This window comes from Phyllostomus hastatus, unplaced genomic scaffold (genome assembly GCF_019186645.2).
Source record: "Phyllostomus hastatus isolate PE091 unplaced genomic scaffold, TTU_PhHast_1.1 phas_scaffold_1066, whole genome shotgun sequence".
In the NCBI taxonomy this organism is placed as follows: Eukaryota; Metazoa; Chordata; class Mammalia; order Chiroptera; family Phyllostomidae; genus Phyllostomus; species Phyllostomus hastatus.
In genome coordinates, this window is record NW_025334004.1 from 31,980,802 (window position 1) to 32,001,833 (window position 21,032).

General features: G+C 60.7%; 1 protein-coding gene across 2 annotated transcripts in view; it reads left to right on the forward strand.

Moving 5' to 3' along the window:
• Positions 1-21,032, forward strand: part of DOCK1 (dedicator of cytokinesis 1) — a 345,843-nt gene that overhangs the window by 83,644 nt on the left and 241,167 nt on the right. For both annotated transcript variants that reach the window (XM_045853767.1, XM_045853768.1), the window contains exon 23: positions 3,722-3,830. In XM_045853767.1, the coding sequence (XP_045709723.1) occupies positions 3,722-3,830 (109 nt within the window). The remainder of the gene's footprint in view (positions 1-3,721; positions 3,831-21,032) is intronic.

The window sequence follows — 21,032 nt, forward strand, 5'->3', positions numbered from 1 at the left end:
ACAAGCGCGTTTTTCTTCTGGCCGTTGGAATCCACTCCGGAGCTCTTTTTCCCCCTCTTTCTTCTTCCAAAACGGTCTGCTGTCTTTTCACGGGATGTAGCAGCTCTGTAAAACTCCGGGGTAATTGACGGTCGTAATTAGTCTTCTGCAGAACAAAGAGGTGGAATGCTGAAGCCTGGCATTGTTGTCTGCTGGCTCTCTCGCCGCGCGCACCCTTGCCTGCGGTCTTGCTCAGAAAGGTCATTTTGTTTTGAAGTGGGAACGGCAGGTTGAAAGCTCTGGCCCAAAGGCGCTGGGCTCCTGGGGAACCCGGGCAGATTCCTGACAGCAGGAGGGCGGGGTGTGGGGGGCGCTCTTCTGGCGGGTTTTCGTTCGCCTGTGTCTTGTGCGTGGGCGGATCGCACTCACGGGAGAGCCGGCAGAGGCGTGCATCTGATCAGACCTTCAGAATGGGGTTGCCAGAGCCCCTCACCGCTGTGTTCCCCTCTGCGTCTCCGTGCTTTGCGGAGGCTCTGCCGCTTGTCTGGCGTCGGCGTTGTGCATAATTAGTTATTGATCATGAGTAAGCTGCCGCAGGGCCTGTCATCTTGCCGTTATTTCCCCGGGTAACGAATCTAAGATACGGGTTGTAGATAAAGATCTTGTCCTTCCTTGTTAACGAATACTTACAACGCGACTGGGGTTTATTCGACCGTGTGTGCGTGGACCGCCTCTGGCTTCCTCCTCCTCCTCCGCCCCTCGCTGGGGGCCGGTGGAGGGCCTCTCTGCTCTATCTGGTGAAACCAGGAGGGGAGCCCGGGGACACCCCCCTTTCGTTACAGAAAGGGGCCTCGCGTCATTTATTCGACCTTTGTGTCCGGGGGATATTTCCATTTCCGGTGGAATGCCGGAGGGGCAGTCGTTTTCTCCCCCAGATATGATTCCGCCCCCCTTTGCATTCTGTAATTTCTGGCGAGAAGCCCGCTCTCGCACTCAGTGTTGCGTCGTAGAAAGGAGTGGTGTTTCCCTTTTTCCGTAGCCGCTTCTGCCGTTTCCTCACTCTCTGTGGTTAGGAGGTTGGCAGTGTTACTGTGGATCGCACAGGAATACTTTGCTTTTTTATTTATCCGACTGTCACCAGACCGCTTCCACACCGGGGGCCGGCCCTGCGCCCCGTGGCCCCGGACCTCTCTGGTGTCAGATGACCTCCGGGTTCTCGATTTGCCCGGGCGAGATTTCCGGGGCACGTTGGCGCGAGCACAGAGCGGGTGTTGCTCGGGTGGAGAGAAAGGAGGAGCCCAGGGGGGCCACTGTAAAGGAGTGAGAAGATCGCGTCCCCGTGGGCGTGGTCAGTTCGTTCTTGGGGCTTGATGTGTTCTCCGGGGGGCAGTTGTCTCCAAGCTTCGTGGCCCCGACTTTTGGCTCTGCCTTCTGGCTGGGAGGGTTTAGTTTCTAACGTGGTCTTTTCCTGAAGCGTCACAGAGTTGGCCCCAGGCCCCTCCTACTTGTGGTGTCAGGTTTCATGGTGTCCTTGGTCTAATGTTGGTCTAATGCGCTCTGGGGCGGGCCTCTGGTTAGTTTCACTTCCTAGATTGTTACTCTCGCTGGAATTTTTGCTTGTTTGTTTTGTTACCGGTCTCCCTGACTAAGGCAGTCGGAACCACTTGCCCTTGGGTGTCCTTGGTCGGGGAGTCCCGGTCAGCTGGCTGTTAGTGGCTCCGTGGTTCTGCCCTTTGGCTCGGCCAGCTGTCTCAGCTTCCTCTTTCCACCGGCCGGGCGACTCCCGGTTTCTTAGGAGCCTGCCTCACTCCGCTGGGTTTTCAGAGCTTCTCGAATGGTGGATGGATGTCTCTTACTAACACTGGAAAACTCTCGGCCGTTATCCATTCTAGTGCCGCGTTTGCTCCCTCTCATCTCTCGCTTTCATCTGAGATGCAATCATTTTCGACACGGTACCCTACGCTCCCCTGACACCTGCGTTCTCCATCTCAGGGTTTGTTTCTTTTCCTGTTGATTGGCTTCCGTTTCGTTAACTCCACCTTTTGCTCTGTGATCCAAATGTAACCTGTATAATGTCTTCTGAATTTTAGTTGTTGTGGTTTATAGTTTTAGAATTTTCGTTTGATTTTTTCTCTACTAAAATTTCCCATCTAATCGTCCGTTCTCTCCATCGCTCTATTTTCCCACATTCCCATCTTTTCCTTTCTCTGCCTTTTCCTCTTTGTTTTAAAATAATATAATAATTATATTTACTTGGCATTCTAGTTAGCTAATGGCAGTGTCTCGGTCACCTGTGGGTCTATCTCTGTCGGCTGCTCTTCTTCTTCGATGGGGCCACTGGTTTGGTCTCATGCTGCGCTCAGTGATTTTTGCTCGAGTGCAGGACCGTGTGTGTGTGTGTGTGTGTGTGTGTGTGTACAAAGCTCCAGGTGATGCGCACATCTTTAGGTGGCTTGTCCTTCCCCTCGTAGGCAGAGAACGGGGGCGACCCCCTTCCTCTGCGGAGGCTACGCTGCGTCCGGGCTGTGGGCCGCCCTGGCAGGCCTCCACCTGCGTTAGTTGGCCTCTGGTTCTCCAGGGTTTCCAGCACGGACGGAGTCTGCAGTGTGGCCTGGGGCCCTCTCCCTGCCCTTTCCAAACACCGGTCGTTATCCCGGAGACGGATGAGAACTCCACTCTGCTTTACGGAGGTTTTCATTTCGACTCCACCGACACCAACCCCTTTTCTTTTTTGAACACCCTTTGCAAAACAGATACACAACATTGCAATTCCCCAATTTAGACAGAATTTGTTGCTTCATAGTGGAAATGATTTAAATAAAAAACCACCTCTAGGGTAATTAATTATCTCTTAGTTTACAAAATTTTCCTTTGTACGTAAGTTTTCAGGTATGGCATACTTTTAATTGGGCAGGAAACTAGTCTCTTTTAATAAAGCACCTGAGTCGCAAGATTTTAAAATGCAAATGCGTGGCCTCTTAGTAACACAGCAACCTGAAGTAGCTGAGTAGCTTGAGTAGCCATTCATTATTCATTATTAATGAATAACTCATAGCTGAAACTTACTTACAATTAGCAATGTGTCTTTGCATCCATGGGTCTGACGCGCTACCTCCTCATTTCCCAGGTGTGGAACTCGGTCCACCTCTTAAAAGTTTTCCCATCGGCACTGATTCTGTGGCGGACATGTTTGTATAGTAGCATTTCTACAATAGTTTTGAGCTTGTGATATCATTTTCAAACGGTGATAAGATTGTGTCACATTTAGGTGATTAAGTGTCTCTGTGACTCAGCATCAAATCACGTGACATCGTAGGTTTAAAAACACCGTCGGGAAACACACCAACGTGTCAGCAATGTCATGTCTGTGGGTTCGGCTTACAGCTGACTTTCTTCATCCTTCCTTCCCCTTTGCCTTCCTTTCCTTTCCCTTCCTTCCCTCCCTTTCCCCATGTTGCTGACTTGTAAAGTGCACTACGTTACCATGAGAAGACCAAACCCTAGTGGGATGAAAACCTCAGCTTCTCTGAGGTGGTGGCCTGTCTCTGTAGGGGGCGGGGGGCGGGGCAGAGCATGGTGATCTCCAAGCCCCACCCCCCACCCGAGTTTCAGAGACCCTTGAAACCGTTCACAGTCTATCCTGCCACCCGAAGGCACCTCCCGGGGCCGTGGCGGAGGGGGCCGCGCACCCCCGCGTGCGCCCCTGCGGCGGCCGCCCCCCAGCGCGCTCTGTCCTCCGCAGGCTCTACGAGAACAAGGGTGAGGCCGACTTCCGGGAGTCGCTCCTGCAGCTGTTCCGCTCCATCAGCACCATGATGAGCAGCCTGTCGGACCAGACCGTCCGGGTGAAGGTAGGCCCTCCTCGCGCCCCGGCTGCGCCCAGGGCTCCGTGCTGGCTGGGAGAGAGCCGCACCGCACACCCTGTGTCACCCTCGCCTGGGCGGCGGGCCGCAGATCGGCTTTGCGGAGAGCCTGGCCGTGCACGCTGCACAGGGCAGGGCCGCTGTCCTCCCTCTGCAGGGCTCTGGAACCCGGTGTGGCTGTGTCTTTGCTGTGAGGCCCAGAGGTTCTGACCTTGCTCTCCATGCCCGCGGGGAAGCCGGGGGGACTGGCGCGGTCGGGTTGGCCAGAATCGGGGCAGCGGTGCCCCAGCAGCCTCCGTCAGGCCTCCGGCGCAGCCCAGCACACGGTGTCCCGTCTTCGTCCTCCGGGATGCCTTCCACCTGTGCAGGACAGCGGGGCGTCTGCTCCCGTGTTCCCATTCTCCTCGCCCCCTGGGATGGCCTGTTCCCACCCTGCTGCCCTGGGGGAGAGGGATGCCTGAGGTCTCCCGGGGCCTGAGCAGTCTTCAGGGCCCCCCTCCCGGCGTGGCCGTGCCGGCACACCGCCCTTGCTGAGGGCCGACCCCCTCCTAGGAGGGGAGCCCTCCACGGGACAACCTGGCCCCATGCCCCGGTGTCTCCCGGCAGTCGCCTCTGCTCCTACCTTCCCCTTCAGTGTCCTTGCAGGGTGTCGTTTCGGGAAACGCCCGTCGTCTTACAGATGCTGTGGGAAAGCGCTTGCCCAGCCCGAGAGCTGACACCTCTCTCTGGAGCAGGGATGCGCAGGTGCGGCGCCTGGTCGCTGGGACCAGGAGCCGGTGCAGCTGAACGTGAATCGCGTGAATCGCGTGAATCGCACGCGTGTGCGTGTTGTGTACATTCTCACCTCTGCCCGTGTGATGCACTTGGCAGTTTTTGTTCTCTTCTAAACATCTTTCGGTCTATTCCGAACGACTGTGCCACTAAAAAACCACTGGTGGACAAACACTCCGTTTACTTCCTGACCGTGACCGAGCCTCGGCCCACGTTTGAGAAACACGGCTCTTTAACACGCCTTAGGGTTTCTTGCCCGCTGCTCCAGTCCCGTGGGGCAGGCGAGTGTCCTTCCTTTCCCGCGTCCATCCGCCGCCCGGAAAGCCCTGGGCCCCCGGCACTCGGAGACGGTCCCCGCGGCCCAGTGGATCAGACCGGGGAGAAGCGGGGTTGAATTCGAGGACCCCGCCCCCCAGCCCTGCCGCTGGGCTCGGCACCTGGATGGGGAGGGTTTGGCTGCCCCTCTGGGGGGCGTCCCTGGGGTGCTGGCCTTCCCGTGGCTCCCCTTCTCACCATCTGGTGACGCCACTCCTGTCCCATCGTCACCGGAAGGGCCTGTGTTGGGAACGAGCTGTATTGTGGCCACAAAAATGCAGCTGTCGGCTGAAGGTTGCCTGCTGAGAAGGGCGACGTTTATTTCCATAAAAATAATACCCTGACTCGAAATGATATTATACTATTGTATCCCAAATTCTACCTCACCGGTTTTCCTTGCTTTTTGACTCTTTCTAAGCTGCCATCTGGGGCACTGCCCCTCCCAGGTCTGTAAGTCTAGAATTCTTTTTTTTGTCCTCAGGGAAAACCGTCTGAATGCGTTAGGGACAATGCCAAGTAAGGGCCTGAAATAGTACAAGGATTTCCTTGCAGGTGAGGGAACTGGGCGGCACAGGTACCTTCCGACCGGACGGCGGGCTCCCTCTCGGCGGCGCCCCTGCCCCCACCACCGTGTCACGGCTGCCTTCGGGGCCCCGGGGCTGGGCAGCCTCGTCAGGGCCCACAGACGCAGTGGCCGTTCCCTGTGCGCCTGCTCCCGGTTCTCCATGTAACAGGGGGTCTTGTTAGAAAAGTGGAAGTCCCGAAGTCTAATTAAGAAACAGAAGAATTTCTTGTCATCCCCCCCCCCCCCCACAGAGGTTGCGTTTTGTCTGTGGAAGTGTGTGCTTGTGCTGCTCCAGCTGTCTCGTGTGTGTGTGTGTGTGTGTGTGTGTGTGTGAGAGTGTGTGTGTGTGTGAGTGTGTGTGTGAGCGTGTGTGTGTGTGTGAGAGAGACGTACAGGTGCGGGGTGAGGGGGTGCCGGTGTACGGGCGTGGAGATGGACGTGCGCTCACCCCAGTGCACTTCAGCAACTTTTGTTCTCCGCGTGTGTGTGCCTCCGTCCCTTCGCATTTTCCAGAACGTGGTCCGCAAGGCCACCCACTACCTCGTGGCTGTTACCGCACCCCGTTGAGCGCGTTTCCGGTTTCTGGGCACCGAGACCGCGTCTCGTCTTTGTTCCCGCGAGCCCCCTCGGCTGAGCCCTCTCTGGGCGGCGGGCCCTCGCGCGGCCGCCTGGTCGGCTGGGGGTGTCGGGCTGGCAGGGGCTCTGACGTGCCGTGGAGGTCATGGCCGCGGCCGTGAGCCTCCCTGGGACCAGGGACCCCCTCTGGGAGTTGTGCTCCATGTGACCGCCTGGCCTTGGGGCCAAGGAGCCCTGGTTCTGTCCGCGATGCCGTTCCGCTCTGCGCCGAGTGGGACTCGGGGACGCGGCTGCAGCCTCGTGTGGCTGGGGAGCCAGCCCCCCTTCGGGAGCCGTCTCTCTGCGCACATCACCTCGGCTTCTCCTGGCATGGGGCCGGTGGCCGAGTCAGGCCCGGTGACGAGAGCCCTGCGGAGCCCCCCCACCTCCAGCCCAGACGGGGAGAGGCCAGCCCCGAGGGGTGTGGGACCTCCGCCCACCGGCACGCAGTCTGGAGCCTCCTGCAGCCGCGAGGGCGAGCAGCCCAGCACCGTCTTCACTCCCTGTCTCTCTCCTCTTTCCCGGGCGGTTGGGGGCGCTGTCCGCGTGCTCACTGACCCTGGGGTGACTTTGACACCGGCTGGGGCTTCGCTGGCCAGCCTCTCCTCCCCCGAGCGGACGGGGGTGAGGTGGCGGGGATGGCGGCCTTCCAGGCCGTGGCATCTGTGCGGGGGAGGGCTCGTCCAGCCAGAGCATCTGACAGCTGAGCGGGCTGGCAGCTTGGGCGAGAATCAGCAGCCAGCCAGCCCTTCTGGAGAGTTCTTCTGCTAACACGGGGGGGGGGGGGGGCAGACTTCAGGAAGCGAAGGGAGCACGCCAAGCTCGGAAGGGTGACAGTCCCCGGGGAGTGCTGGGACAAGGGCCACCTGCTCAGTGGCTTCTTCCAGGCACGAGTCCCCTCGCCGCTGCTCCGGGGCGCGCGTCTCCTGGGGCCGGGGGCGCAGAGCCCCGCGGACGGGGGCATGTGGGGAGCAGACACACACTTCTCGTGGTCCCCGAGGCTGGGGTCCCGGGTCCGGGCGCCAGCACGGCCGGGTTCCGGTGAGGACCCTTTCTGGGGTGCAGATGGCAGGCTCTCGTTCCGCCCTCGCGTGGCAGAGCGCAGTCGGGAAGCAAGCGCTCTCGTGGCCCTTATAAGGACGTGAGAGCCCCCCCCCCCAGCCTGTGACCTCATTCTACCCACGTCCCAAGGGCCCCGCCTCCTGACACCGTCACCCTGGGTGGTGGGCTGTCAACACACCACACGGAGGGGACACAGACGTGGGGTCCCTGACGGCGCACTGCAGAAGGCTCTGTTCCGAGTCCCCCTCCTCGAGCCGCGCGGTGGCCCGCGGCCCTCGGGTGCTCCTTGGCTGACGGAGACCTCCCTCCCGTCTCCGTCTCTGCCTTCCCCTGCTGTTCTCCTGTGACTTCGTGTAACTTGGTCGCATCTCCACAGACCCCGTGTCCACACGAGGACACACGCACGGGGCCGGGGGTTAGGACCCGAATGTGACTTTCCTGGGGCACCGCCCGCCCTGCGCTAGGGGTCGACGTGGACACGGCACGGATGTCAGGGGGCCCGGGCCAGTGGGTGAGGCCGGGCCGGAGAGGCAGCCGGCCCGGGTCCAGGTGCCCCAGGCGAGCCGCGGGCCTGCGCGTCTCACACCTCCCTGGGTGCACAGGGTGGTGAGTCGGGGGCCGGGGGGCTCGGGAGCAGTCTGGGGTTCAGGAGGAGTCACACCAAGACAGCGTGAGGTGGGGGAAGCTGCAGGTAGAGGCGGCAGCAGCGGGGTGTTCGTGGGTTTCAGGAATGACAGGAGGATCCGTGGTTGAGGCTGGGCAGGGGCAGTGGCCACGCCAGGACTGGGGAGAGAGTGGACGGGCGGGTCTGGGTGTGGGGGGGGGCCTGCCCAGGGTCCGTGGAAGCCCCTGGAGAGAGCTCGGTCGGGTCCGAGTTGGCTTTTCCGGGGCCGTCTGGGCTGCTGTCTGAAGGACAGGTGGGGGGGTCGAGGGGAAGCCGTGGGGAGAGAGGCCCTGGTGGACTCCAGGTGAGGGACCACGGCGTGGGGGCTGGAGCTGGGGTCCCCCGCACGGCACTGCGGGCGTTTGGGCGGACGGCGTGCGGTTGCGGGCGCTGGCGACAGTGCTCAGCGGAGTCCCTGGCCCCTGCGCACGAGCTGTGCCCCGCAGTGCAGCAACCAGGAATGTCTCCACCTCGCCGGGTGCCCCTGGGGTGGTCTGGGGGGCAGCCCCTGCCTGGCTGAGGACCGGAGGCTGGCTGTGCTGTTGGTGACGGGTTCCAGGGAGACGGGGGCTGGCTGGTGCGACTCACAGGCTGTGGGGGTGGGTCTGACGTGGGGGGAGGACGGGGCCACCACCACTTCACGGTCTTTGGCCGGAGCAGCCGTGTGACGGAGACGCCCTCAGAAATAGACAAAGCTGGGCGGGAGCGCAGATGCGGGGGCGGTGTCTCCCGAGACGGGGACCCCCGCGGGAACCTCCGCCTGTCCGCCGCCGCAGGAGGCCTGCCCCTGTGCAGCTGGCGCGTCCTCCCTGGGGGCTTGTCACCCTCTCGGGCGTCCTCACCACATGTGTCCCCTGCCACTTCTAACCGCACGACCTTCTCTTGCGACCTTAGGACCACGTCCAGTTTCTGCCCCTCGTCCGGAGTGTCCTTAGCGCTGCCGCGGGCTGGCGGCCGCTGGTGGGAGGCGCGGTTACGTAACGCGGTGGGAGCTCCCTGAGAGTTTGGGGAGCGCTGCCCGGCCCGGCGGCTTCTGTCCAGATGGCGGTGGAGCCGGGCGTAACCCTAATCCCCGGTAGCTGCGCCGCCCTCTCAGGCCTCAAAGCCTTTGATGCCGGTAATCTCCTGTGATCCTCCCAGAGCCCCGCGGGGTCTGTTCACGGTAACGACGGGAAAGCTTTCTGAAGGCGCGGGCAGAAAACACCACCCCGTGAAGTCTGCGCTGTAGTGGCCGGGTCGTTGATGGCCACATCCACGCCCACGTCCCGCGGCTGTTCTCCGGGACGTCCAGGTTGCCGCTGCCCATGGAGCCCCTCCCCAGAGGGTTCTGGGGAAGACGGGGGCGTCTGCCGGCCTCCAGCAGCTTGGCCAGCCGACCAGGGTCTTCTGGGGCGACCAGGGCGCAGCCAAGTGAGACCCGAGAGGGCTCACGGGCACCCCCTTGTGGACGGGTATTTATGCACGCACCTGCCACAGGCCGTCTGGGTTCTTCTCGTGTTTTGAATTTCGGTGGGTTGAGGCCTCTTGATGACAAGTTGCAGAAGCCTCTAGTGGCATCTAAATAAATGGAGAGACATTTTCATGTTATGGACGAGGAGGCTCAGCCCTGCCAGAGGTCAGTTCTTTCCACCCCGGTCTGCACATTCAGTGCCGCGTCGGTCGGTGTCCTGGCACGTTACCTGGGGGACACGGACAAGCGGGCTCTGAGGCCAGAGGCGCGGCAGACACAGTGCAGCGGTGAAGGGGCTCACGGCCAGGGCACTGCCGCTGCTGGGCGTCCGGTGTTACTGGGACACCACGGTCTTCTGGTCACCCAAACCCAGCTCCCGTTAGCGCCACACAGAAGGAGGGGCACGGGTGCACGCGTGAAGTGGGGTTCGGTCCAGCGGTGGAAGCGCGGCCTCACCCTGGGGTCTGTTCCTTCTTTCTGTTCGAGGGGAAGGGGGCCGCGGTGGTGGGGGCTCCCCGTTTTCTCACTGTGTGTGGTCCTGGAGCATGAAGAGTGACGGCCTTTCTCCTCGAGGCTGCCACCGTCCTCACGGAGAGCCCCGACGGACCTGCTTGGACAGGAGGTGCACTCCCTCCTTGGACAGGAGGCGGCTGGAGGAAGTCGGGGAGGGCAGGCGGGGCTTCCTCCTGCCGGGAGCAGGGAGGGGCCGGCAGCCGCTAGCGGGAGCGCTGGTGTGGCCTCTGGTCACGGAGCGCCAGCGCATCTGTGACCTCGTGTGACCGGTGCCTCCACCGTCCCTGGCCCGGACTGCCGGGCGGACAGAAAGGGCAGCTGAAGCCTTCATCCGGGGTTGGTGTTCGGCTGCATGCCGGCACCCCACGCCGAGGCCCGCGAGGAGCCCGGCCCTCCGTAGGCCCGGGAAGGGTTTCACCGGGGACCGCGTCGCCGGCGCTGTGAGCAACAGGCGTGGTTCGCCCGCGAGCTCCAGAAATCGTGGGCACCGCGATGTCGTGTGATTGCAGAATCTCGCTAAAGCTGGCCTGCAGACCCCTAGGGTGGAATGAACTGTGTCTGTGTACCTGTTGATGGAGTCGCGGGCTTCACGAGAATTCGCGTTTCAGAAGCACTCAGATCGTCACCGCTGGGCCGTGGGGAGGTCACAGCAGAGTGTGTTCAGGGGCGGACCCGGGCGCCGAGGGGCCCCGGGAGGGAGGCACAGCCCGAGGCCCCGTCCCGCGGCCGCCGCTGGCCCCACGGCATCCGTCAGCGGTGCTGCCGGCACCACGCCGGCTGGGAGCGGAGCGCCGAGCCAGGCGGCATAATTCCGGGGAGCAGCCGAGCGGCATTCGTCTCCGTGAGCTGTGGATGTGACACTTTTATAATTCAAGTAGAATTATTTTTCTCCCCTGAGAAATCCTACACATTCAGCACGGTGCATTGAATTTGGGTGGAAGTAAAGGGCAAAGGAAAAGGCTATGAAAGGCACATCTTATTAAAACACAGCAGGTTCCGGCCCTGCCCGGGCAGCCTTTAGGTGCCGTGATTGATTCTTAGGGCCACCACTTTTTTTTTTTTTTTAAGCATACGTTGTCTTCTCTCCAGTATTAATGGTCAGGGGAGAACAGCAATCCCAGCATCTGATTGGGTCGAACGCAGGAAGAGGAATTCGTTTTTGAAAATGACATTTTCACAGGGTTCCCAGACATTGTGACGTGACCCATTTTGTGGGGTCGCCATTCCAGATTAAATGCAAAGGTGCCGCCACGTCTGGGAAACCAGGTGACGGTCGCGTCTTCCTCTGTTTTCCTTTGAAATGATTCCTTTTCTATTAAAACGGGGCTCATGCTGTTCCCCGGAGGAGCGGTCTGTTACCCCGAGATCGTCTGGCCGATTACGCGGTCCCCAGCTGGCCCTTCTCCTTGCTGCCGCCGTGGTTTCTCCAGGCCCGTAGGATGGACATGAGGATGACCCAGTGGCTCAGCAGACGGCGGATGAGCTCCAGGTTACAGGGTGCCCTTCCTGCAGTGTCCCATTCGGGTGCATCTAGGCTGGGAGTGCCGGGCACTTACCCTCCCACCGTCCCACCTCCCCTGCAGCAGCCGGCGAGGTCGTCCCGGGGCCGAGGGCTGGGTGGGGAGCTGAGCGCTCCTTGCAATCCGTTGCTGAAACTTCTCTCTGTCATGGTTTCCGGGGCCTCTATCTTGAGTGAACAGAAACTGCAGCGGGGCTGTTTTTAAGTGAAATTTGTGTTTATTGTGGTGGCTTCTCAAAGGCAGGTAACAAAAATGCACGAGGTACTGCAAACGAACGCACGTGAGCCTCCCACTCGGAGATTCCGTGTTGCCAGCCCATCGGTCACGATCACTCCTGAGCTCCTTGCTCCTTTACAGATGGCATGTTTACAGTGAGCCGGTGATAAGTGCATGGCCAGACCCCCCTGCCCCCCACCGCCCCCATGGGGAGCATCTTCCCCTGTGAAGGGGCAGCACCCTTTCTGGGACACAGGGACCTGCTGGGTGGGTCAGGTCGCTGTCCAATGAGTTGCTGATCCCTTGAGAACTCCTCAGCATTGGGTGACACCGAGAGGCCCAGCCAGGTGGCCGGCAGAGGTGCATTAAGGACACACACAGAGAACCAGAGGTGGGGGCTCCCGTGCAGGCCTCAGGCGGGACCCAGGTGCTCCGGGCCGAGGCAGAGTCTCTCCAGCTGGCCTGGGGGGCGGGGTCTCCGTGGGCGTGCACCGAGTCTGCCCAGTCCTCCTCCTGCCGGGGCACGGGCCTGCCCCTCAGGCCTGCCCACCCAGCCCGGGGCGGCTCCGGCCCGGGCCTCCGTGTCAGGCCTCCGTGTCCTCTCCGTCCCCTCCTCGTCGCCCTCCATCGCCTGCTGCTTCCTGCGCTCCTCCCAGTGGGTCTCCCATGTCGGGGGTCCTCTGCCTGTTTCTCTTGGGGCGCGGGACTTGTGCACAGACTCCTGCAGATCCCCCCCCCCAACCCCGCCACATCTGCCTTCTCGCCCGCTGATGCCCGCCGCCTTGGGCGGGCCTTTGAGGACGGGGACAGGCAGGTGCCCAGGTGTGCGCAGGTGTGCGCAGGGAGCCACTGCCTCTGTGGGCGTGGCCAGACGGACCCTGCTTGGGGGAAGAAAGTCAAGGCAGCAGGGACAGCCGTCCCACCTGCTCAATGTCATGGGGTTCTCGTGGAGAAAGCAGCCCGAGGCGCTTCCTCAGGTCTGTGTCCACTTCGTGGGTGTTGCAGGCGCGGGCTCAGCGTTTACCGTGTGAGTGCTTCTGACGCGCGTGCGGAGGTAGCCTGGCTCGGACCCCTGGAGAGCTGCATAGCCAGGCTCGTGGGCAGGCTGTGGATTCGCCCCTGGCCCAGCACCCCGAGGGCCTTGTGGGGAGAGGCGCGGCCCTGGACCGGCCGCTGGGCAGACAGGGGCTGCAGTGGTGCCGTGCGTGGGGGGAGCAGGGGCAGGAGCCCGGCTGCCTCGGGCCCACCCCGGGCCCACCCCGGGCCCCAGGGCTGAGAGGGGAGGGGGGTGTTCCGACAGTCAGAGGGCTGCCTCTGGCATCCTGGAGTGACTCACCGAGGAGCGAGAGATGAGTTTATTTTTTTAATCTTAAAATTACATTTCCAGAGAAGGACGAGATCTCCCAGGGAGGAAATAGGGGGGAAATGGACTTTTCCCCTGGGAGTCTCTCCATATGAAAATTACATGAGTTTTCAGAAATTCTATGTCATGAAATTCTTCACTAGTGCTTTTATTTTTGTCATGGGATAACTTTTCTCATTTACATTTTTTAAGTAAAATATGTCTTTAATTGAAAAAGCTTTCCCGGTGTCTGGCGAGTTCTCTCTCGGAGTTCTGTGACTGGCACTGGGAGCCCTTTCTCGGGGTGGGGGACACAGAGGAGCCTCTCTGGGGGCACGGGGCGGCAGCCCGTCTCCCCTCGGGGTGCCCTGGCCAGGTGGAGGTGGGACGAAACACGAGAGTGACAGCCTGCCTGTGGGAAAGGGGTTCAGAGGAACCAGTGACCATTTCCCGGTTGTGTGTGGAGGACGGGACGCGTGGGGGGCTGCATCGTCGCGTGACAGGAAGGCAGCCCCGTCCCCTGAGCCCTGTCTCCGTCACTTCCGGGGTCCCGGTGCTCCTTGGCGGCCCTGGGGGGGGGTCTGCACCCTCCTCTTCGCGAGCGCCCTGCAGGCTGCTGAGCCTCATTAGGGGGAAGGTGGGCAGGGTGGGCAGCGCACCCTGTAAGCCGGATCGGGGCCGGCTGCGTGCCAGCACTTTCAACAGAGCAGAAGAATCCTGTCCGGCGCCCCGTGCACCCCAGTCCACCTGCACTCCGGGGGCTCCCGAACGGAGGGGGTCAGGTCTCCCCCATCCAGCGTGGGAGTTCCGCGTTCTTGCCAACGGCATGCTCAGTGGGGCTGTGACTCTCCTGTGGGAACCTGAAAAGAAGAGCGTTTCGTCTTTTGAGAATTCGCCGTCCTCCCTTCAGAGGTGTTACTAACCTCTCCCCCACGCCGCAGCCCCCCACACCAGGGTCTGGCTCTGTTTGCTTTTGTACTCAAACTAGCGTGTGCTGTCCGAGAGGCTGAGCCTGTCTTCCGTGCGCTGTGTCCCCTGCACCTGGACAGTGTCCTGTTCCCGGGGGGCGGGGGGTGGGGGCCGAGTGCCGGGGCCCAGAGGCTCTCCTTGGGAGCCGAGGGGGCGTGTTCTCCCTGGAGAGGCCCCTCAGAGGCGCCTGCGGCCGTCCGTGGTCACCCCCGGCCTCTCCGTAACAGCCCGTCTTTGATGCCAGGCTGCCGAAAGTCGGTTTTGCTTACTCTGCGTCTGACTTTCCGCTCTCCTACTCAGTGATTTACTCTTTGTAAAACGACGCCTCCAGTCCCGTGTTTGTCCTGGGCGAGGATTGCGCTGACAGGCCCGCCACCTGCCCGGCCCTTCTTGTGCGCCCTGCCAGGCCCCGCTCATTAGCCGGTAATTGTTTCCGTGACCTCCCAGTCCGGCCTGTACTCCCTCTCAACCCTCGGTGCCCCAGCGGGCCGCGTAAATGAGGTTTTGTCATCTCTGTGAATTAAATGTGTCATCTCCGCTTGAAATGTTCCTGAACCCTTGGTGCTCTGGTTTTGGCAAAATAAATACTATTTTCAGAGGCTCATCAGACCGCATCCACTAATACTGTATTTCCTTTACCAAGAGACAGAAGGGTTTCATGAGGCGTGTGACGCCCCGCTGGCGCCCACCTTCCTGGGAGCCGCGGCTGCGGGCCGTGGCGCGGTCCGTACGCGAGACGGGTCTGCTCAGTGCCCGGCGCTGCTGTGGCCCCAGTGCGGGGCCGTTTGGGTCGTGTGAGGCCTCCGGCCTTGATGCTTCCTGCATCCTGCGTCCAGGGTCCCCAGGTCTGAGAAAGGGGGTCCCCAGGCTCCCCTCCCTGCATCAGATCCAACGCAGGGGTCAGCGTGTCCTTGTTTCCTTCCTGTCCTGGCTCATTTCTTCCCTGACTTGCCAGCGGGCATCTGTCACCCGGACCTGGCTTGGTTGTCGCCTCCGAGTGACAGCGGCTTTGATAGCCCCGCGTTTCCTGTCCTTAACCCAGGGCTGGGGGAAATGTCTGTGTCTTGGTCTAGCAGTTTAGGGGTCTTTTCAATTTTCCGTGCTGCCCGAGACACACAGAATCGTGCCCCCTTGGGACTGCTTTCCAAAACCACTTTTATCGGGGGGCATTCCCCTGGGGAAGCGCACCCCTTGGGCGGTGTCGGCTGGGAGAGTTTCCAGAGGGTGCGCATCCTCTCGGGACAGCGCCACCCGGAATCTGAGCGGCCGTCCCCCGGGCGGTCCTCCTTCTGCCGCTGTGACGCTTGGACACGCGGTGGCTTTCCGCAGGCCAGCAGCTGGCCCGGAAGAGGGCGAACAGGAGTCCCGGCCCCTCCCTTCTCCAAGTTGCACCTTTTGCTACCTTTCTCTCCGTCACCATGACGGGCGCTGTCACCGTAGGCCAGGGGACGTTAACCGTGGTCACGAGGACGAGGTCTCCTCGATGTCATAGTCCCCCTCCTCAGCTTGTGGAGGTGCCGTCACCGCCCTCCCCGGCCCCGCGAGGGGTCTGCCTGGGTCTGCATCAGTGAGAGAGCACACAGAGGCCTGGGGGGGAGACGCGGGGCTGACAGCAGCCGTGTGCGCCGGGCTCCTGTCCCCTCCACCCCTGCATGTCCCCTCCTCACTGGCTGTGAGCATCGTCAGCCCTCCCCCCCCGATCCTCCCACTCTTCTGAGTGCCCTCTGGTCTCTCTGCTCAGCCCCACAGGGGCCGCCCGCCCCTGGCCACGCTGTGCTCATGCCTGCCCGGCACCTCTGCCTGCCGACATTTTCGTCCCTGGTACCCGGTGCTTCGTGCTGCTGTCCCCAGGGGCCTCCGAAAGCTCTCTGCGTGTCTGTCTGTTAGACCCGGTGAGCAGGTGTGTTGGCACCGGCCGCCGGCCGGCCGGCTGGTCCAGCAGACCGCAGCTCTTGGCTGCCGAGCGCTCGGCCTGGCACGCCACGGGCGCCCGTACGTACCTGTGACGGATGAACCCTGAGCTGGAACTGACTCCGAGCATGCTCCTGCACTGGCCTCCACGGCGGGTGGGACACCTGGCCGTCACTGTCTGGACCCCCCCACGCCGGCCGAGCCCCTTGCTGGGTCAGGCCCCCTTGCCGTGAGGCTGGAGTGGGTGTGCCCAGGGCCTAGCGCCCGCTGCCCCCTTTGCTTCGGACCCCTGACCTGGCCACTTCGGTCTGAGGAACGGTTGGAGATGGAAACAGGAGTCAGTCACACGACAGACTCACCAGGTGAACCTCGCAGCGAGGAGGGGTGCCTCCTGCGGATAGCTAATAAAGCAGAGTGAGTTCTCCATAATGGGTGTGATTGTACGTGACTTCCCTGTTCACTCGTATAAAAGGCTAAATGGAAGGTGATTAGTGGCTCTGTTTTCTGTTTTTCCTAAGGTGATTTCTTCATCTTCCAAATGCATTCCTGCGATATGTAGGAGAAAAAGAAAAACCCATTAAAAGTTATGTAAAACCTTGCAGTAGCTGTCAGAGCTTTGGAACGGGGTACTTCTCTGCCCCTGTGTGCTGTTGTGACACGGGAGAAAACGTGAGGAACGTTTCCATGGCCTTGTTCACCTGGGGTCGAGTTTGCTACACGGTCTTCCGATCACAGTGCTGAAACGGCTGGCCTCTGTCCTGAGCAGGATGACGAGTTTTTAGATCGAAAAGGTGTCAGTGAAACCACAGACTCCTAGGTCTGTGTCAGAGCTAACGTGCCCTGGGCCAAGCCCCAGAAGGTTGTGCCGGGCGCTGTCCATGGTGCTGAAGGGCGGGCCAGACGAGGGCTGCCCTGTGCATCCTCTCGGGGAGGGTGCTGAGGAGCGGGGTTGGTTCCTGGAGCTTTAGGGTGAACCCTGGTCAGGACGGAGGGGGTCCTGGAAGAATCCTGGACTTCTGTTCCAGAGCTCAGTTCAGGCTGGCCCGAGGTGGGAGGGAGGGGCTTCTTGAGTCTGAGGGCATCCGGGGAACTTTGGGCAACAAACTTTATTTGCAGGAAACATTCCCCATCGCCTCCTCTTTGTTGACTGTTCCCTTGGGTTTGGGATGGCAGCCAGGTGTTTGCAGGGTTGGTCTGATGCATTGGAAGCAGCAGCACTGAGCTGGAATCTGCATTCTTTAGGGCCATCTATTTCAAGGGGACCCAAATAGCTTTGGTGTTAATTGGTCAGAGAGATCAACGACTCCTCGGGTGCAAATACAGATCTTGGGAGCGAGGGGGGTGTTTCACGCTCAGCTTTTCCCCTCCTCGTCCTTTGCACGCACCGTTGTGTCGGTCAGACCTCAGACCTCCGCAGACCCAGCGCTGAGTTCCTTCCTTTGCTGGTGACCACGTCCTTTCGTTTCCCGGTGAATGCAGCGGTCATCTGTCAGTTCCTTTTGTAGGTAATGCCGAGGTTTCTCCGGTTCCGTCTGACGCGTGCTTCGCAAACGCAGGGTGGGAGTCGGCAGGGTCCCTGTCCCCTGTGTGGCGGCTGCGAGTGTCATCGTGACACCGTAAGTCTGATCTCACCCGCTGCCAGTCTGTGGCCTCCGGGTGCCTCGGCTTCTCCTCTGCCTCGGGGCCAGGCACGCTGTGGAGTCTCAGACTGTCATTGGACGTTGGTGCTTTTGTCTTTCTCACGTGGTGTCACTGCACTGTTTCCTGTCGCTTCCCCAGATTTTCCCTTCCTTCAGCCGCTTTTGGAAGTAGGCCCTGTCTTCTAGAGCAAAATACTGTTTTGTTTTGTTTTTTTTCCAGACTGCAAACAGGGATGTTGCTTCCAGGTCTGAGTTAAACATATCTGTCAGAGAGGATTAAAAACTATTAACCCGACTACTGTTTATACACACAGCAGATACCTCAGCGTTATTTATTGACCTTCGCCTGGTTTTATGTATTTCGGTGAACCCTCGCTTTGGTTGAAATTAATCTATCATTTCTGTTATTGCCTCTGAAAAATAGCAACAACCGTGGCCCTTTCCAAATAACTCCAATTTATTTGAACTGCATCCAGGAAAGAAAACATGAGAGGAACAGTCCCTTCCTTTAGTGGTACCTGGAAAACAACGTTGGAGCCAGGTTTTGGGAGAAGTCAGTTGTAACGATTTTACGGCGCCTCTCCTGCGACTGCCGCGTCTAACACCGTCCCACGGCGGCGGCATTCGCGTCTGAGAGGGACGGGGAGCCCCGTGTTCGCTGAGGGTCGGCGCCGCCCCACCCTCAGTGGTCAGACCCACTGAAGAGACGAAGAAACACGCGGTGTTGGAAGGTTTCGGCCAGAGGGTCCACACCCTTGCTCAGCAGTCCTCTTTGGGGTTTTAGCATATTTTCCAGTTAATCAGTACATTTGGTTGAGTGAGTGAGTGAATGAGTGAGTGAATGAGTGAGTGAATGAGTGAGTGAGTGAGTGAGTGAATGAATGAGTGACTGAGCAAGTGAGTGAGTGACTGAGTGAGTATCACAGCATCACCAGCCAGCTCGCAGAAACTGTGACAACCAAACCAAGGAGTTCTGGAATTCGTAGCCTCTCTCTCACCCTCATCACCTGGGTCCCCCGTGGCATCCTGCCTCCTTCTGCGGGGACCCCAGAGAACTAGGACTCCGCCCCAACATCTAAGATACCAGGAAGGAAAGGCCCCCCTGGAGAGCAGGACGCCGGGCTGGCTTCTGCCTTTGCAGGCCGTGGGGATCTTCAACGAGGCCGGGGTGTGCGGAGGGGTGAGGGAGGGCCCTCGGGAGCAGAGGGGTGACGCCCTGGTCTCCGGGAGCGACGCTGCCCGGCGCTGGCGCCTGGGGACAGCGATGATTAATCTTCCCCCACCAGCTTTTCATCTGGAGGACGAGAGCGTCTGACCTGCAGCAGAAATTTTAATTACCTAACCCAAAGCACTTTGTAAGGTTGGCAACGTTCATAAATATTCCCCGTTGCACATCTGAGTACATTTTTTTTAAAGTTATTAATTTCCGTGTCCATGTCTTGAATCCTCTGACCTAAATAGTAGGTGTTTGCCGAGGCACGAGTTGGACACGGTGCTCCAGACAAGAATGGGAGCACGTTCAGGGTGGTGCTTCGAGACGGTGCCCGGGGTCGAGGACATGGGGGTGGCAGTCCTCCCCGGTGTCCTTGGACTTCCACCTGGCTCCATGGTATTGCCTCTGGCTTAACTAAGGCCTTGGCATAGACGGTGCCAGGCTTCAGGGCGGACGTGGCCGTCCCTGTGACGAGGCAGCGGGAGCAAGGTCGTCACGACGCTCCTTTCGTCCTCGTCGTAGAGACCGTTCGGGCCCCCGCACCGTTTCCGAGGAGCTGGCCTGTCACTGCTGGAAACCACGGTGTGGGAGTGTCCCCACCCTTCTCCTGCGTGAGGACCTGGGCACTGGGCCGGAGGCCCGCGCTCACCTGGCACAACCACATCCAAGTGTGACTTCACCAGCACACACACTGTTTCCCGACAAGTTCACGGTTGTGGGCGCCGGGCGTTAGGAAGGGAGCTCAGCCGGGAGGCACGCGGTGTCACCTGCTGTGGGTAGGTCAGTGCCTGGGACGCAGGGCAGCCCGTGTGCACATGGCTCGGGGTCGGTGTGGGAGCGTGAAGGGGGTGCCTGGGTCCCCCCTGCTGGGCCCCTCTCTGCTTCCCCAGTTTCCTCCCCCTGAAAAGGACCTCCCATCACCCTCTCCTCTGCCTGTTGTATGTGTCCACACCCTGAACCCTCCTCCTGAGGGGTTTGTTTGAGGATCGGGGATGCGCAGTGAGAGGGGGCTGGGAGGGTGGGGAAGGTTAGGCACTTGACCGACAGACCCACGGCTGGGTTCTCTCCTCCCCGCCAGCCCCCGCTCCCCCGAGGGCCCTCTCCCTCCGGTTCTGCACCCCAAAGGCTCAGTCCTGGGAGTCTGTTGAGACTGTGAGCAGAACCCAGGGGTGACATGTCCTAGTCTCCCGTCGCTGTGTCCAAGCCGCTCCGCTGGGGTTCAGGCTCTTAAGATGCTTTTAGACGCAACCTTCGTCCTGTCTGTTGACCTCTGGATTCCAAGGACTTTTTTTGAAAATTGCCATCATCTGGAAGTCAGTCAGGCTTTGCCTCCCTGCTGGAAGCTGTCTAGAGAGGTAGCCACTGTTCACCCCTGTGGGGGCTGCGGGGGCCGGCCGGGAGGTCTGTGCGTGTCTCCGTGGCTCTCTCTAGCTGCATGCACGGCCGTGCCAGTGACAACATGAAAAGAACGTTTGGTAATGTAATGCAGATTTATTCTCGCCAAGATTACGGTAATGTGCCTACTTAGCATCACTTAATTCCTGGCAAGCGGGTCGTGGGGGGTTAAGGGCAGCACCGGGGCCCCGAAGAGGAGGGTTCATTCTCGTAGGTCTGCCGTTCGCTCGTTCGCGCTCTCCCCCCTGGCGCCTGGTCGTGTTGCCGGGGGCCCTGCCCCTTTGCCCGGGATCTGCGGGCAGCTCCCCTCCCCCGAGGGCCGGCTGGAGCTCTGCCCTCCCTCCAGGCCCGGTCCTGCCGGCTCCGCCCTGACCCTTTGTCCCCTCGTTCACTCTGACCTTGAGGGGACTCCTCTCCGGTCTCCCACGTGCCCTGTGTTGGGGAACCCGGGTGCCTCCCCGCTGTGGGCCCACACGGGCATCCAGGAAGGGTCATCGTGGTCCAGCCAGGGCTGAAGGCCGCTGGGGACCCGTCTGTGACGCAGCCACATGGGTGGGAAGAGTCTTGTCCAACCTGGTGCTTCTCAACTAGGAGCTGTTTGGGAATGTCGGGCGCTGGTCCATGGTGACGATGAACCTGTGGGTGTGTGTGTGGGCATGTGTGGTGTGTGTGTCACATGTACGGGGCTGTCCTGACACGTTCATGGCAGGAGCCAGTGGTGCTCAGGGGTCCTGCCCCTTGATAGCAACGTGCCCCCCGAGAATCACAGGGGACCCGTCGCCTGCTGTCCCTGTTCCCCAGGGGAGGCCCCACACGTAGGTGAGGCTTCTTGCCTACTCGTTTCCGTCAGGGCGAAAGCTGCCCGACACGACATCGACGGTCCACGGCGGTGTCAGGCGTGCGGTGCGGCAGGCGGGGCCCGCTCTGCTCGCACAGTCGTGAGAACAGATCTCCGGGACATCCTCATGTTGTAAAACCTCAGCTCCGTCCGCGTTAACCAGCTTCCCCTCCCCTCCTGCTGCCGGCCCC